Consider the following 17,782-nt stretch of genomic DNA (forward strand, 5'->3'; position numbering starts at 1 on the left):
ACCTTTCCCAAGCAATACATGCCAGATCACGCATATGCTCTCTTCTAGCTTTTCCTAGGGTTGCCAGGTGTCCAGTATTTACCTGGACAATCCAGTATTCACGTCCCCCATCTGGTAAAAAAAACCAGAAAATACCGGGCATGTAAAATGTCCGGTATTTCCTGTTTCCCTTGGACAGAAAGAAGCCTGGCGGGGACAATTTTCCCCTGCCGCATCTGGCAGCAGTGGGAGAGTGAGGAGCGCGGGGCCATTTATAGGTGCAGCACTTTTTTGTTTCTCAACAACTTTGGTCCCCCCCCCCTTTTTTTTTCAACAGAATTTTTTCCCCAGTGGTTTGTGGGATTTTTTTTGGGGGGGGGGAGGGGTTGGTATTTTTGGTTAAACCACCTGGCAACCCTAGTTTTTCCCTAGATGTTTTTGAATATTCCTGAGGGCAAGGGGGCGTCTGGACAGAGGCAGGAGGTGTTTGGGCAGGAGGAGTCGGGGGGGACGGGACACTTACGTGTTGTCACATCATATGGCAGGCACCATGTAGCACACCTACTAGCAGTTCCCATTCTCCGGAAGAAAGCTTGGTATAGCATACTTGCTTGCTAGGTGTTCTAGAGCAACTGAGAAAAAGCAGATTAAAGCACAAAGAATTGCTTCCCCTGGGATTCATCTTTAAGTACAGAGGTGGGGAGAAGGGGCACATGGACTCCGCACAGAGGAGTTTAACCAAATAACAAAACAAATAAAATAACCTAATCATGTCTCAGTGAACATTTCCTATCACTTATATATCCATATCTTCAAGGTCCAGTCTATGCCTAGGCATGGGTATTCTTTTTCTGGGTAAGGGTATATCTGTGGTTCAGTTAATCTTTTTCCACCAGCTCCTGGTTTAAAATTTCCACAAAAGAGAAGAAGCAAGCAGATTTCCTTTCAATTCAAATCTCAACACTTTCTTCCCATTGGTTCTCCTGGCTCCCTGCCAACATTTCCTAGCTACCTGGGTTTTAACCATTTAGTTGCTGAATGCTGGGGTGTTTATCTCTCCCATCCATCACAGTAACCTTCATTCGTTATATGCTAAGGCTGTGTCTACACTGGCATGAATTTCCGGAAATGCTTAAAACGGAATACCATTCCGTTTTCAGTTATTCCGGAAAAGGAGTGTCTACATTGGCAGGCTGCTTTTCCGGAAAAGCCCTTTTTCCGGAAAAGCGTCTGTGGCCAATGTAGATGCGCTTTTCCGGAAAAGAGCCCCGATCGCCATTTTCGCGATCGGGGCTTTTTTCCGGAAAAGACTACTGGGCTGTCTACACTGGCCCTTTTCCGGAACGGTGTTCCGGAATAAGGACTTATGCCTGAGCGGGAGCAGAATAGTTTTTCCGGAATAGCGGCTGATTTTGTACAGTAGAGCATTGTTGCTTTTCCGGAAATTCAAGGGCCAGTGTAGACAGCTCGCAGCTTATTCCGGAAAAACGGCTGATTTTCCGGAATAAGTGGCCCAGTGTAGACACAGCCCACTTGTGTTGTGTGGGTAGTTTTGAAGTGCTGTGGCATTTGAATGAAGTAATCTACCATCTGTGCAGTCTCTCTTAGACAGCCAATGAAATTGTTGCATGCATAATAGCTGTAGAGTAAGAGTGATGCCTGGTTGAGTTATCTCACATGTTACAATGGTATTGTACTCTTGGCATGGTATAGATTGGGGTGGGGAACCTAAGGCCAGGGGGCTGGTTGAAGGCCCTGGTTTGCATGGAACCAGCCCCTGAGGCTCAGGACTCCGACTTCACCCCCCCCCCCAGCATTTGGAGAGCCGGACTGGGGCTCCAGCCCCCCTGTCGCCTCACCATGGGGCTGGAGCACACATAATCTACTAACCTGCCCCCGCCTTGGTGTGCAAGGGGAATGTGAGGAGTGTCTTTCTCCTTCTCAGTCGGAGGCCACATCAGTAAGTGTTTGTTTTTTATTTTTTGCTTCTCACTTGTGTAGCCCCCGTCCGATTTTTCTGTGGGTCGGCAGCACCCAACCCAAAAAAGGTTCCCCACCTCTGGGGTACATTCATAGATTCCAAGACTAGGAGGGACTGTTGTGATAATCTAATCTGACCTGTATATTACATGTCCTAGAACTTCCTTGGATAATATTTTTTGTAAAACATCCACTCTTGATGTAAAATTTGTCAATGATGAGAGAATCCACCATGGCTCGTGGTACATTTTTCTAATTACATACATGTAACATGTCTTGCTGTGACATGGATATAATCCATAAAGTCAAAATGGCTTGAGAACATAAAAATTGGACTGTGATAGCAACAAATCCCACTCGTGATTGAATCTAATGGGTTTGTGAACAAAAGGAATTCTCAGCCATACTTTTAGCTGTTTCCGTCACTTCACATTGACCCCACAGACAGTCTAGGCTTCAGAATGAGAACCCAGAAATGATCCTGAATTTCATTTTAAAAATAAACTAGAAGATTTACCCAATATTGCTTGAGTCCTTAACTCAAATAAGTTTTGTTTTTCTTCATTTAAATCATTGTTCTGGGGTGGGTTGGGAATGCGGGGTTCAGCATGCAGACTGATCCAGCACTCTCTCAATGTGACAGCTTGGGGACAGGTGAGACGTGCCTGTCAATTAAGGCTGCAGCTGGCATAGCCTGGGGAGAAGTAAATGTCCCCTGGGTGGGACAGACAGACAGATAGACAAACTCTCTGAAATGTATAGGAGATAGCTGTCCCGTTCTCCAGCCCTGCCCTCGCTGCCCTCATTTGGTTATAGCTGCCCTAATCCCCATCTCTGGGCCTTTGCTGCCTTCCTATGGTTATTCTTCATAATAATTCCCTCCTACCAGAACCCTCCCTTTCCATTTTATGAGAAATAATTGAATTCCAGGTACATACCATTGTTCTGGCACAAGCAAACCTTGACCTTGCTTTAAGATATGATAAGAGGAAGCTGTCTTCCAAATTTGGTGATCATAGCTCTTACTATTTAAGAGCAGTTCTTGAACAAATGGACTCATAGTTGAATGGACAGACAGATGCACATTTCTAAATATATAGTAAGATGGTCATCTTGTGTTTATCTTAAACTTGTTGAATTAAATTATACTTATGGAAAAGTTAGATTTATTTTTACTATTACAGGGTTTGCTAAGTGATCATATGGATGCAGTAGATTTCCTCTTGGATCAGCACAATGTAGTTTCCCGTATAAATCCCACAGTTCTTGACACTAAAAGAACATATATAAATTTCATATCTACATCAGGTAAATACTTTTCCTGCCTGATTTGTTATAATTTTTTTCCACTCCTAATAGTAACAAATTATTTTTTAAACTTTACAGTTCCTGTTGGTGTGGAAGATTTCTCCACTTTCTCCTTTTTGGATGCACAAGATAAGAGTGCTGTAATTTCACAGAACATGAAATACTTATCAAAAAAGGGTAACTTTATTTTGTACAACCTTTTAACAAATAATATTGTTTTTCTGCAAATATGGAAATACTTATTTGGAAACTGAGAATAATAAAGAAATGTTAGTGTTGGTCGAGGTAAATATATAAAGAAAGATTGTTCTAATAAGGATCTGTGTAAGCTTGATTTTTTTTTGTTTCTTTTTGCAACATCCAGTATCTCTTGGGTCAGTAAGCTTGTTTGATGATGGACTTGAAGTCATTATGAAAGTTGTTAAAACAATGGCTTAATGGAAGTAGATTAAAGTAATCATGAGAAGTAATCTGATTACTTAAAAACACAAAAAACGAACACAGTGCCTTGTTACTTTTTCAAATCTGTCTTTAATAATGCAGACACAGTCGTATCTTGATGCCTAGTTCAGTCATAGTAACTTTGAAAATAGTTCTTACTTGGCTATTGATTCAAAACTTACTGGCACTGTAGCAGCATGAATGGGCAAAGTCCCCACACTTCTGTCAATGCATATATAGTTCCTCCTCCAGAAAATATGACTCCTTTCTACCTAAATGGAATCTTACAACATATTCTTCATATGTCTAATGCCCTGTTTTTTCTATAGATGTAGGCAAAATTGTTGGAAGGCTTATTCACCTACAAAAATACTTAATATCTAGGTTGCTTTGTTGTGGGAACTCCTTATTCAAATTACTTCAGATTTTCCCCACAAACTCCAATTTTCCAGGCTCATATGACTTGACTTGAAGATTTTAGGGCGATTACAAATTTCAATTTAAAACAGAAACTTAGCTCTTTGTTATACTTTTTCTCTATTTACCACACTTAGTCTCTACATTTATTATAACTCTATCTTGGAAGAAGAGGAAATTATTTACTTGAAGTTTTCTGAAGACTATATTCTGGTACACTTGCTAGCTGAATAAAAAGATTGGATTCTGTAGGTAGTGGATGGGTTTTTTTATTGTCTTTATAGTACATTAGAGGTTTGCAATGTACTATTTAGAATTTTAGGGTATGTCTGCACTAGCCCCCTAGTTCAATCTAGGGAAGCTAATAAGGGTGACCGAAATTGCAAATGAAGCACTGGATTTAAATATCCCGCACTTCATTAGCATGTTCCTGGCCGGTCGCCATTTTAGAAATTGACTAGCCCGAAGTAACTGTCTGCATCTACACGCAGCAGTGAAACAGGATTCCGAATTAAAGCCCTAAATCGAATTAGCTGTTAAACCTCATTCCAGGAAGAATAACAGCTAACTCGATATTTAAATCCCGTGCTTCATTTGCAATTTCGGTCGCCCTCATTAGCCTCCCTAGATCAAGCTAGGAGGCTAGTAATAGACATACTCATAGGTAAGTTCCCACCTCACTAAAAGGCAGGAGCAGAGATCATAGTGGTGATCTAGATAAGAAATAATGTGTAGCAGGACCTCACGGGACAGAATAGCTTAATTAACTAAATATTGATGTTTATCATCTGATTATGTTATATCGATGAGAGTCTTTCCTTGATTTAATCTACTCAAACTTTTTGGAGTAAATTTCTTTGCTTAATTTTGCTTTTAGGTGAAGATGTAATATATGCAGTTACCATCTGGATTGTTGCTGATTTTGACAAGCCAGGTGGAAGACATTTGCTTTCTAAAGCTTTGAAACACCTGGTAAGTTTCTAACAATTCCTGTTGGAAAATAATGATTTTAGTGGCCGTGATTATGGAGAATATGAATACTGTCCACAACTCTGTTTTTTAAATTATAGCAGACTAGTTGGAGTTACCCGGTGTTTCTTGGGAAACTGGAGGACCAAAATGTAGAAAAATAGTAGTCCCTTTTTTTTTTTTTTTTTTTTTTTTTTTTTTGAATGGTAGAAAAGTTGCACTGCTTTCTATAGGGATTAAAATATAGGTCCATGTCATCCTCGGGGGAGACATATCACACTGAAATGTATGTACATTATTTATATTTTAATCAATTTATTTTATAATAATATGGTGAAAATGAGAAATAAGCAAGTGATATGATACTTTTGTACTTTTATGTCTGATTTTGAAAGCAAATAATTTTTAAATGAAATAAAACTTGGCGGTTCAAAAGACAAATCAGACAGGTATAGTAATCTGTAAAAGATAATGACCAATGTTCTAAGGCTATTTCCCTGCATAGAGGACTAAGAAAATAAGTAAACATCAAGTGTGAGAAGATTAAACTGTAAAATTAAATTTATATATATTTCTTTGTTTGCAGAAAACAAGCAATCATATGCGGCTAGGGATTGTGAACAATCCAATGTCAAAAATAATGGAAGATAACACAGCCATTGCCAGGGCAATTTTGACTGCCTTTTTAACGCAGAAAAACAGTAACTTAAAAAGTTTCCTAAGTAAGATATCTAAGGAGGAGACAGCAAAAGCCCTTGCTACAGGAACTAAAATTAAGAAATTGCTTGTTGCGGTCAGTGAAAAACATTTTATTGAATAATAATCATTTGATGACTTTATATAAACTATTGCCCATTTCTTTCTTTGTTTTTCCTTTTCCTTTTTCCATTTCATACTTTACTTCAGTTACATGAGAGGTGGCACATTTCTAGCTGAGAATAACTTTTTATTGCCTGATGTTATGAAGTATAAGACATTTTTATCTCTTATTCGAGTATTTAAAAAGTCAAAGGTTGCTGCACCAACAGTTTCTAAGTGGGTTAGCGTGTTTGTTCATTATTCTTATAAATTAGTAATCATCCACTCCCCATGAGGGAATAGGTTCAGTTCTTCTAAACTAAAGCAGTGCCTCTGTCGTTTAAAAGACATGTCTCACTAACTGAAATATGCAACATGGAGTTCCAGCCACACAATCAGGTATTAGATTTGTCAGGGTAGGTCTTCAAACACTCTTTAATTTCTTCTTTGAGTAGCTTCTACATATTCCCATTCTTGGTCTTGTTTAGCAATTAGTAATCACATTACATGGAGTCCCAATTAATGATACTCACCCATAACCAGATGCTGCATATCTGTATAAGGAACACATCCATTTTGCTCCTCCTTTTGAGTCTTGATTTCCAAACAACCTGAGTGAGATGTAGAAGGAACTGAGGTTGGCAATAGTGCCACCACACATCCTTTTATAGTCTCACCATCACAATGTTCATGATGTTGAAAGGAAAGGTTGGCATGATGCTTGTGTGCTCCAACAAGCAATGCCTATTAAAGTTTCACCATCTAAACTGCAACTGATCAGCTCATCCCACAAATGTGAATATATAGAGTACAGTTTGAAGAACTCCAGTTACAAGTGAGAAATTTTTATTCATGAGAAATTTTATTTTTCTCCTTCATAATCAATTTTTTTCTGAGTAAGAGCACAAAATATTTTAAATTAACAAAATTCTGAACTTCATTGTAGTAAGAGTCACGATTCTTTAAATGACAGTGTTCTGAGCGCTTCCTGGTAAAAAAATTGCTTAAACTCAGGCAGCCTGGTTCTTCTGTTGTGCTGTTGGTCAAGGGGGAAGTACAAATTAGCTGCTTGGGAGAGACGGAAAGAACTTCTCCAGCCTTAGCTTCAGAGATTGGTCTGAAGTTAAGGCTGGAGGAGTTCTTTCCTACTGTCCTTGTTTTTATGTTGTTTAGTTGTTGTTGTTGTTGTTGTTATAAACAATTTTAAAAAACCCCAACTGACTATCACTCTGTTTTGTTTTTTGCTGAAACTGGTGACCATCTTGCACCTTACTTGTGCTTTAGGGAATGGATGACAGTACTTTTGAGAAGAAATACAACACTATAGGACTGGATATAATTCAGACTCACCAGCTATTCTGTAAAGAAGTTCTTAAACTGCTTCCTGGGCAAATGGCTGTTGTCAGCAATGGTAGGGTAAGTAAACAAGCAGTTTATTTTCATATTCTCCATGTAAGTTCTCTTTCTTCTTCGAGTGATTGCTCATGTGCATTCGAATGAGGTGTGCGTGTGCCACATGCACAGTTTCTGGAGCGGTTTTTCCCCCAGCGGTACCCAGCAGGTTGCCTCCTGGAGTGGCGCCGCTATAGCAGGGCATAAGTACCCCTCTGGCCCTCCCCCTTGTCAGTTCCTTCTTACCGCCTGTGACAGTTGTTGGAGCTTCTCTATTCTTGTGACAGAACCCAGCAATAGCTAGTTGTTTTGCCTGTTGGTAGTTTCTTCTTCCAGTTATTAGTTTTCTAATAGTTTCTAGTTTGTTGTTACCGTTCGTGCTCTCTCCCTCTGGGGAGGGGGATGCCAGGCCCGCATGGCTTTAAACCCTGTATGTCCTGCACGAAGCCGATGCCGAGAGGAGACCCCCATGACTCATGCCTAAAATGTCTGGGAGAGTCTCATCTCACTGACTCCTGTAAGATCTGTAGGAGTTTTAAGCCTCATACGAAGCGGGAGAGGGATTCCTGCTTAAAACTGTTACTGATGGAGTCGGCTCTCCAACCGGTGCGTAGTGCACCGATGCTAGTGTGGGAAATTCAACCGGGGCCTTCCCGTAACATGGCACCGAAGAGCTTGGCACTGAGGCACCAATCCCAGTCTCCGGTGCCGAAGAAGGGAAAGGAGGCGAGTGGCAAATCGCCTAGTCACAAGACCCATGGAGGCTGGCCCTGCCCTCAGTCTCCACTCCTAGACTCTCTTAGAGGCAGCCACAATGTCGGTGCACAGGGGAGAAGGGAGACTACTGCACATGGACAGAGTTCGGGACCAATCCTGGCGCACCATCCATCCACCCCGGAGACCTTTGAGGTGGCACAGAAGCTCATTGAGCTAACGACTTCACCTCCGTTGTCGCTGTGCCCTGGAGAACTTTCGCCTGCAGTACTAGGGGCAGCACCAGTAGCGGCAACTACACTGGTGGCCTGGTCAGCACTGGCTTCTGCACTGGCAGTGGCGGCACCGCCACCAGTCCAACAGGTTGCGATGTTCCATGCGGCACCAACTGTTGCCGCACCTCCCCAGAGCTCCTGCCATCTGCCGGCACCGCTTACCTTGGCACCACTATTGGTGCCTGCAATATCGGCACCAGGTCAGGTGCAGACGGCTCCTGGTACCGGTGCTCCGGCACCATTGTCGATGGGGCCGCCGAGACAACCGCATGCGGGGAAGCCCGAGTCTATGGAGAGGTACAGGCTACATCACCTCTCCAAGCCACCCTCTACAGCACCGCTATGGTCTGCTTCAGACTACTCTTTGGAGTCAGAGCTGGAGTCGGTGCGCTCCGTGGGCTCGTTTAGGGTCTCTTCCCAGTACCGCTCCCGGTCTCAGCACTGTGCTGGGACTTCTGAATTCCAGCAGACTTGGCCCCCACAGGCCCAGCCACCCTGGCCTTTCTGGATGCTGTGGGCCTATCATGAGTGGCAGGTGCCCATGCCACTGTTGTGGGGATTTAGTGTCTTGCACCGAAGAAGTATCCCATATGCCTCAGTGTCAAGACCCCCCAAGGCGGCTAGGGTGGACAGCCTGCAGAGGCAGGAACTGACTGTTAAATGAGGAGAAATCTCTGTTAACTCCTTCTCAGGACATAGAATTTGTGGGAGCCTACATAGACGCCACAAGAGGAAGGGTGTATCTCCCCATGGCCATGTTCCAAACTATAGCGACCATGGGCACAAGACCTTACGCTGCCTCCACTTACAACGGCCCGGACATGTATGAAGCTTCTCAGACATATGGCGGCCTGTACTTATGAGGTTCGCCACACCAGGTTGAGACTCAGACCCCTACAAGCCTGGTTGTCGAGGTTGTTCAACCAGGCCAGGGCTCATTGGGACTCTGTCCTGTCATTGCCTGTGGGGGTAGTGGACTCTTTGCAATGGTGGACTCGACAGGAGGAGGAGTGCAAGGGAGTCCCCTTCCTGGGTGAGGTACCCTTGGTCAGACTGATAACAGATGCCTCGGATGAAGGGTGGGGCGCTCACATGGTGCACCACAGGACGCAGGGATTGTGGGCCCCTCACGAGAAGGGCTTACATACAAATGTTAGGGAGTTGAGAGTGGTAAGGAGGGCGTGCAAGGTCTTCCTAGCCCAACTCTCAGGGAAAACAGTGTCAGTGCTGCTGGACAATACAGCAGCTAAGTTTTATATAAACAAGCAGGGGGAGGGGCTTGCTCCTCTCCCTTATGTCAGGAAGCTGTTCTCTGTTGAGAATTGTGTACAGCCCACAACAGTCACCTCCAGGCAGCATATCTGCCGGGTAGCAAGAATACACTGGCGGACACGCTAAGCCGGTCATTCAGGGCCCACAAATGGTGCTTGAAGGATGCTGTCCTTTTACCTCTCTTCCAGAGGTGGGATCATCCCCAGGTGAACCTGTTCACTACAGAAGTGAACAGGAAGTGCCCCCATTATTTCTCGTTCCTGGGCCACAGTGTCTCCTGCCCATTCAGGACCTGGTCCCTCAACCTTGGGACGGAGGTCTCCTGTACCACCCAAACGTCAGGTCCCTCCACCTTACAGACTGGCTTATCCATGGTTGACAGAGCCAGAGCTGGTTTGTTCCGAGGGTGTGCAGACGGTTCTTCTGAGGAGCAGAAAGCCGGCTACCAGGTCATTCTATGCAGCCAAATGGAAGAGGTTTTCCCTGTAGGCAGTCAGTGGGGAGCTAGACCCTTGTTTGGCCCCGGTACCAGTTATCCACAACTACCTCTTTGAGCTGCGTCAAACGGGCCTATCTACCTCTTCCATCAGGGTCCATTTGATGGCCATGTCGGCCTTCCACCTCAGGGTTGGTGGCAGATCCCTTTTTACTAACCATGTTAAGAGGTTCCTCAAGGGCCTACATAGGTTGTTTCCTCACGGGCACCTGTGTCTCAGTGGTACCTTAATCTGGTGCTTACTAAGCTTATGTCTCCCCAGTTTGAGCCCTTAGCCACGTGCTCGCTTAAGTACCTGTCGCTTAAGGTGGCCTTCATAGTATCTATAACCTTGGCGCAGAGGGTGTCCGAGCTCAGGGCTTTGACGGTAGAACCCCTGTATTTGGTGTTCTCCGCAGATAGGGTCAGCCTGCGTCTGCACCCGGCCTTCCTCCCTAAGGTAGTCTCCTCGTTTCACATGTCTCAAGACATTTATTTACCTGTTTTCTTTCCAAAGCCCCACCACTCCCCTAAGGAGTAGGCCTTACATTCATTGGACGCGAAAAGGGTATTAGCCTTTTACATAGACAGAATGAGTTACTTTCGCAGATCATCTCAGTTGTTAATTTCTTTTGCGGAAAGAGTGAAGGGGTTGCCAGTATCAGTCCAAAGACTGTCCTCTTGGATTTTTTCGTGTGTCCGGGAGTGTTATATCCTGGCACACAGGGAGCTGCCCCAGGTTAAGGCTCACTCCACTAGAGCCCAGGTGTCCTCAGCAGCTTTTGTGGCACAAGTCCCAATAGTGGACATTTGTAGAGCGGCCACGTGGTTCTCTGTTCACATGTTTATGGCGCACTATGCTATTAGCCAGCAGGCCAGGAATGATGCTGCTCTGGATTCCGCGGTTCTCAGTTCAGTTCTGTAAACCTAAAAACAAAAAAAAAAAGTTTGGTCAATATTTAAGTACTTCGGATGAGTTGTTTATTGTGTTGAATAAATTTATGATTGATTTGTTATGACCGTTGAGCTGTGTTGTCCTTAGGAGTGCATCTCCAACACTGCCTCCGTATGGTTTTAGCTCGGGAGTCACCTCATTCAAATGCACAGGAGCGATCACTCGAAGAAGAAAAGACGGTTACTTACCTGTGACTGTTCTTCGAGATGTGTTGCTGGTGTCCATTCAGTTCCCCCCCCCCCCCCCCACACACACACACCTCCTCTTCATCGGAGTCTCCGGCAAGAAGGAACCGAGGAGGGGGAGGGCTGGCAGGGATACTTATGCTCCACTATAGCGGTGCCACTCCAGGGGGCGACCTGCCGTCCCAATGGGTACCGCTGGGGGAAAAAACGCTCCAGAAACCATGCATGCAGCATGCGCACACCTCATTCGAATAGATATGAGCAACACATCTCAAAGAACAACAATTACGAGTAAGTAACCTTCCTTTCTTCTCCTTGAACTTTTATTTGTACTCAGGAATATAGGAAATGCCATGCTGGAATTGACCATAGGCCCATATGGTTCAGCATCTTGTTTTTGACAAAAGAATATATGAGAAATACTGCAGTACCCGCTATGGGATAGCCTGCCTGCAGAGAAGGATTCTCGTAACTCCAATAATTAGAGGTTGTCTTATGCCATAGTGTAAGGGATTATATCCCTTCCAAAATTCTTTTATAAAATATATATTTGTATGACTTGCTCAACAATTCTCAGTCTGAAGTTTTAAAATATTCTGGAGGTTCTTCTTCAAGTGCTTGCTCATTTCCATTCTATTTAGGTATGTGCGCACTGCTTGCATGGATTCCAGAGCTTTTTGCCTCAGCAGTACCTGTTAGGCCAGCCAGGGAGCCCAGTGGAGTGGCGCTGCTATATCAGTGCATATATATCCTTTCTGGCCCTCCACCCCCTCAGTTCCTTCTTGCAGCCCGTGTCTGTAGTGGTAGCGCCTGACTGATTGATAGTCCAACCCTCAGCTTTGTGTCTATAGTAGTTAGTATTAGTTGAAGTTTTTTGTTAGTTGTAAATAGTTTTCTGGTAGTTAATTAGTGGTTAGGGGAGTTTTCTACTTCTCTCCACCCTCTGGAGAGAGGGGATGCGCAGGCCACATTGGGTTCAAGCACTTAACACACAGCTTGAATCTATGTGGCCTGCGGCAGCCACCATGGCTCTTGTTTAAAGCATCTGGGAGAGGGCCAGGTACATTGCTCTTGATTTAAAGGACACACACTTTCACATCTCTGTGATCCCAGCTCTCAGGAGATTCTTGAGATTCACCATAGGGCTAGATCATTTTCAGTTCTTGGTCCTCCTGTTTGGCCTCTCTACAGCACCTTGAGTCTTCACAAAATGCATGGCAGCTGTAGCAGCCTTCCTAAGGAGGCATAGAGTGTAGATATTTCCCTACCTGGATGATTGGTTAATCAGGGGTTCGTCCAGGAATCAAGTGCTATGACATATAGATCTAGTCAAGGGCCTATTCCACAGGTTGGGTCTCCTCATAAATGAGAAATCCATGCTCAATCCCACTTAATAGACTTTGTGGGGGCTCATTTGGACTCCACTACTGAGATGACCACCCTCCCCAAGACCAGGTTCATCGCCATGAGGGCTGTAATTGAGGGACTCAAGTTTTCACCTCTTACAATGTCAAGAAACTGCATAAGACTGCTGGGCCATATGGAACCCTGTACTTATGTGGTGCAGCACGCCAAGGAGATTTATTTGGGCATAAGCGTTAGCATATCAAAAGAAGGGAGTTACTTACACTTGATATCCCTTCTTTTGATGTGTGTGTGTGTGTGTGTGTGTGTGTATTTTTTTTAAAAGTTTGTGCATATGTCTGTGTGTCATCCACCCATCTGTGAATCTGTTTGTTCGAGAACTCCTCCTAAATGGTAAGAGCTAGCACCATCAAATTTGGTATTCAGCTTTCTCTTATCATAACTTACAGCAAGGTCAGCATTTGGTTGTGCCAATACAATGGGATGTATGTGGAATATGATTGTTTCACATCAGTTGGAAAAGGAGGGGTGTGAGAGCAGGGACAATTATACTCACGAATGACCGAAGAGGGGCAGCAAGCACCTCAGCCACAGGGAGCAGTCAATGGCCAGCAGCATGGCCCCTGCCACCCATGCCTGCTCCAGGGAGTAGTTGCCAGTTTCTTTGAGGCCCATGCTGCCCCAGGCCAGCCTTGTTGAGAAGCCAGAAGTATAATGCTAGAAGGAATAAACCAATTAAAATTTTCTTTAGTCACTATTGTAACAAGATGACCCAAAATACATATAACAATCAACATGTTGAATAAGATCATGCAGTTTTTCAGAATCACATTCCTGGCCAAAAGAACACTTTATATATCTCTGCTTTTCATTCAGTTATTCAGTGTCTGATGTTTTATTTAGGAATAATAATAACTTCTAAGACCTAGAATGAAATCCTGTCCACATAGAAGTTGGTGGCAAAACTCCCATTTGAATTCCCATTGCCTTTTCAACAGTTTCCTAAAATTAAATTGAAAAACTTCTCTAGTCTGTACTAAACCTCTCTAGTCTGCCACTCTCCAGTCCGGCAACATCCGTGGTCTGGCATGTTTCCTGCAGTCCAGTAAAGTTTGTTTACATCCACCAGTCCCCACTTTCATTGTTCTGTGCTGTTATTTAATTCTAATTTACTCCTAAGTGTCTTCTAAGAGCCCAATAAGCAGTGGAAGTATTGGTAATGCTTCTAGACAATATGGACTTCCTGTGGTTCATCAAATTCTCCAGTTCGGCACCTGTCAGGTCCCGAGGGTGCCAGACTAGAAAGGGTCAATCTGTGTTGCAATAATGTTTTTAGAGTTTGATTCAAAACCCATTAAAATCAACTGAGACACTCCCACTGACCTTAGTGGCTTCAGTTAGGCCCTTCAGTAATCTTCATTAATGTAGGCCCTTTTACTTAATTTTCTGAAAACATTACCTGTCCATTTACTTCTACTAAGACAGGAAAGCTGAAACTTCACTATTTTCTTTTTACAAAATCATGTGTTTTGGTGTGTGTAAATGTATTCATGTTCTTATGTTTTGGCATGTGTATGATAGAACGTATTGATTTCCCAAATTTTTTTTAGACGTTGTGCACACAAATATACTAAAATAGTTCTGATATAGGACACGATCAAGGTATTATAGGATTAAACAACTAAGCAGAAGATGATTGTTTGTGTTCAAATGTTGTACTTTTTTTTATTTGAGCTTTTATTTAAAAGAAATTTATGTTGCTGAATAATAAATTCCTATACATAGGCATATATAATGGGAATTCTGTGATAGTCCTATTCATTTTGGACCTCCCTGGTCCAGCATTCTCGGGACCTCACCAGTCCCGAATAAGGGAGTTTGCTGGACCTGGAGAGGACAATTCTGTCCCTCTTATGGTGGACTCCTAGCTCTCCCTGGGTCTGTCAGCTGACCCAGTGGTATTCCCCTGACCCTAGGCTAGTAGCTTCCTGGCTCTGCCATCCAGTCCCAGCCTCCACTGCCCCAAGGACACTGGGGCTGCTGGTTTCCACTCCCCAGGACTGCTGGGGCTTCCAGGCTCTGTGGCTCCAGAGCAACCAGGGCTTCCCAACTCCAGGGCCGCTGGGGCTCTGCTCCTCGGGGCATCAGCTGCTGTAGCTCCACTGCCCCAGGTCCACTGTGGCTCTGCTTCCCTGAGGCAGCAGGGGCTGCTGCAGCTCTGCTACTCTGGGGCTGCTACAGCTAGCCCCATGGCCTCCCAGCTCTCTGGTCCAGAGAGTCCCAGATGAGAGACGTTCAAACTGTACATTCAGTCATGGATGTTCCTCTTGTAACTGTTATTAGATACATCCCTTGTTTGCCTGATTAATTTTTCCTAATTGCTGTTAAGGATATCACCTTAATGGAGGAATGTATAAATAAAATATGGTGTAGTTGAATTTAATTAATAGTATATTGTAAATGTTGGAATTTTCACAGCATAAATAGTAAAATTTATTGGTATTCTGGAGACAGATTCTTAATACTTTAATAATTTTTAAATTATTAAAAATTGAGCATATTTTTTGCTTATACAGGAAATATTTTTAAAAACCTAAGCTTTTACTAAAATATTATCATTTGTTTTTCTCTTAAGGTCCTGGGTCCTTTGGATGAAAATGAATTCCATACTGATGATTTTCATTTGTTGGAAAAGATAACATTTAGTACCTCAGCAGAGAAGATTAAAGGCATTGTCAAAGAGATGGGGATCAGCTCGCAGCGGTAAAATGGTTTTGGGAATCTGTTGTCTGAGTGCATTGGAAACTCATTGAAGTTATTTTTTTATCACCTGTGACTAATCATTTCACTTTCTTCTAGAGTACGTCTAGGTCTTTTAGTTTTTGTCCATATATATTGTACTCTAGGGGTGCATGTGCCCCATGTGCTTGAGCTTGGATTCTTTTGGCCATTGTCTTCTGTTGAGACTGTTCTTGTTCTCCAAGGGTATGTCTAGACTGCATCCCTCTGTCATCAGAGGGATGCAGATTAGGCAGGTCGACATTGCAAATGAGGCAGGGATTTAAATATCCCGTGCCTAATTTGTATAAAAATGGCTGTCGCGTTTTGCCGACTCAGCACTTTGTCGGCAAAAAGCAGCAGTCTAGAGGGGGATCTGTAAAGAAAGAAAGCCTTTTTCGACAGATCCTGTAAACCTCCTTGCAGGAGGCATAAGGGATATTTAAATCCCTGCCTCGTTTGCAATCTCAACCTGCCTAATCTGCATCCTTCTGCCGACAGACCCCAAGTGTCCTTGTGCCTACCATCCAAAGTAGGGATGTCAACTTGTAGCTGACCACATAATTAACCGATAAGTCTTGGTTAATCCTATCGACTACACACACTCCCCCTCACTTGCTGCCTCTGTATGAGAGGCAGCAAGGGGGTTGCAGGAGTCAGTACCCGTGAGGAACTGGTTTTAAGCAGGCTCCCTACAAGCACCAGATCTGCCTACCCCGCACTTCCTTACTGCTGCCTTTCATAGAGCTCCCCGCAGACAGAGCCTGGCCCCACCATGGACAGCAGCTGGTCCACGGCAGCAGCCACTGTCCGTGGAGATCTTGGACACACACCCCATGGACAGGCACTGCTGCTACAGAGTAGCCTGTGTCCCCAGAGAGCTTGGACCCCTGCAGACAGGCGCTGCTGCCACCCCACACTGCTGCCCCTGTATCAGAGGCAGCAGCGTGGGTGGCAAGCAGCCAGTCTGTGTGGGGAGCTGGTTTTTAAACTGACTCCTCTGGCAGACCAGCTCTCGCCTGCCACTCCGCACTGTTGCTTCTGATAGAGGCAGCAATGCAGGGTGGCAGAGCACTCCCCAGGAAGGGGGCCAAGAGCGCACTGGCTGCTGGCTCTGCCCCCTTGAACTATCGAATAGTCATGTAACAACTAAGATTTCATACGGTTACATGACTATTCAATTACATGATATCTAACATCACTAATTCAAAGGCATAAAAGGTGGAGTGACTCCAGCTGTCCCTTATTTCCTACTTACTACCTATGGCTTTGGGTATAGGCACTTAGGCAGTGTCTCAGGCTATGACAACACTAGCACATACTGCAGTACAGTATTAGTTATGTCACTAGGGGGTGTGAAAAAGCAGTCCCCTTGAGTAATACAAGTCACACCAACTTAAGCATTGATATAGACAGTGTTATGTCAGCTTTCCTTCTGACACAGCTGCTGATTTACATGAGGCTAGAGTTGTTAAGCTGACAGGAGACCTTTTACCTTTCTCCTTTGACAGTTACACTAGAGAATTTACAGCATTGCAGCTGCATCTTTATAGCTCTGCTGCTGTAAATGTTTTAGTGTAGCTGTATACTGATCTTCTCATTCACATGAGCTCATGTTCTTGTGTGAAGAGTTGTAAATAACCTTGGAGTTACTTGCATTACTCTTTAGTTGTAGGTTTTTCACAATGTTTCCTTGAAAAACTAAAAAAAGCAACATACGATTTTTTTTTGGTGAGATTTTCCTAGTTCCTTATGGTGAAACAAGTCTGTGGGACTTGAAAACTGTCCTTTTCTTTTAAGATAATAATGCCCTATAATGAAGGGTATACCAGATGTTTATTATGCTTTAATAAAAAAACACATTCCTGAAAGGTGTACCATTTGCAAGTCATGCACCCCTCTTCAAATCCTTTAAAGCTGGTTCTCCACGCCTGCCGACTCTGCTGAGCCAACTGTCCCCCACCTTGCTGCTTCTCCACAGAGATCTGCAAAGATAACTCCTGTTATCTATTGGTGTATTTTCCAATGCTGCTGTTATTGCCACAATTTCAGCTGCTTGTGCTGAGTGAAGGTATACACTGGCCCCCAAAAACAATCCCATCTGGTACTTTTACTGCAGAATATCTTGTATATGGCTTTCTTTTATTATAGTAGCTAGACCCAACCACAAATCTTCACTTTTTCTGATGTCCCTTAGCTCTGCTCCATCTCTGAACACTGAAGATTCGTTCAGAGGGAATTCAAGCAGGGGACATTTCTGCTGTTCCCCTTCTATCATAAGACCATATGGAAGTGGAGCTAGGACTGGCACCTTTTACTTGATCCCATTTTTATTTAGTAATGCTAATATTAATTTAGCTATCCAGGGACTAGAAACATGGCCATCATTAATCTTCCCTGCTAGTACACTTTACCAGAGAGTGGGATGTTTTAAGAGGTATTGGAAGCAATCTTATAAAATATTCCCAATGAAATAGGG

At 43.7% G+C, this 17,782-nt stretch overlaps 1 protein-coding gene across 6 annotated transcripts in view; it reads left to right on the top strand.

The window, feature by feature from the left end:
• The window catches only part of UGGT2 (UDP-glucose glycoprotein glucosyltransferase 2), a 188,636-nt gene that overhangs the window by 94,417 nt on the left and 76,437 nt on the right, over window positions 1-17,782 (top strand). For all 6 annotated transcript variants that reach the window (XM_075918810.1, XM_075918804.1, XM_075918807.1 and 3 more), the window contains 6 exons: window positions 3,144-3,267; window positions 3,346-3,444; window positions 5,003-5,097; window positions 5,681-5,887; window positions 7,177-7,308; window positions 15,161-15,288. In XM_075918810.1, coding sequence (XP_075774925.1) covers window positions 3,144-3,267; window positions 3,346-3,444; window positions 5,003-5,097; window positions 5,681-5,887; window positions 7,177-7,308; window positions 15,161-15,288 — 785 coding nt within the window. The remainder of the gene's footprint in view (window positions 1-3,143; window positions 3,268-3,345; window positions 3,445-5,002; window positions 5,098-5,680; window positions 5,888-7,176; window positions 7,309-15,160; window positions 15,289-17,782) is intronic.

This window comes from Pelodiscus sinensis, chromosome 1 (assembly GCF_049634645.1).
Source record: "Pelodiscus sinensis isolate JC-2024 chromosome 1, ASM4963464v1, whole genome shotgun sequence".
Lineage (NCBI taxonomy): Eukaryota > Metazoa > Chordata > Testudines > Trionychidae > Pelodiscus > Pelodiscus sinensis.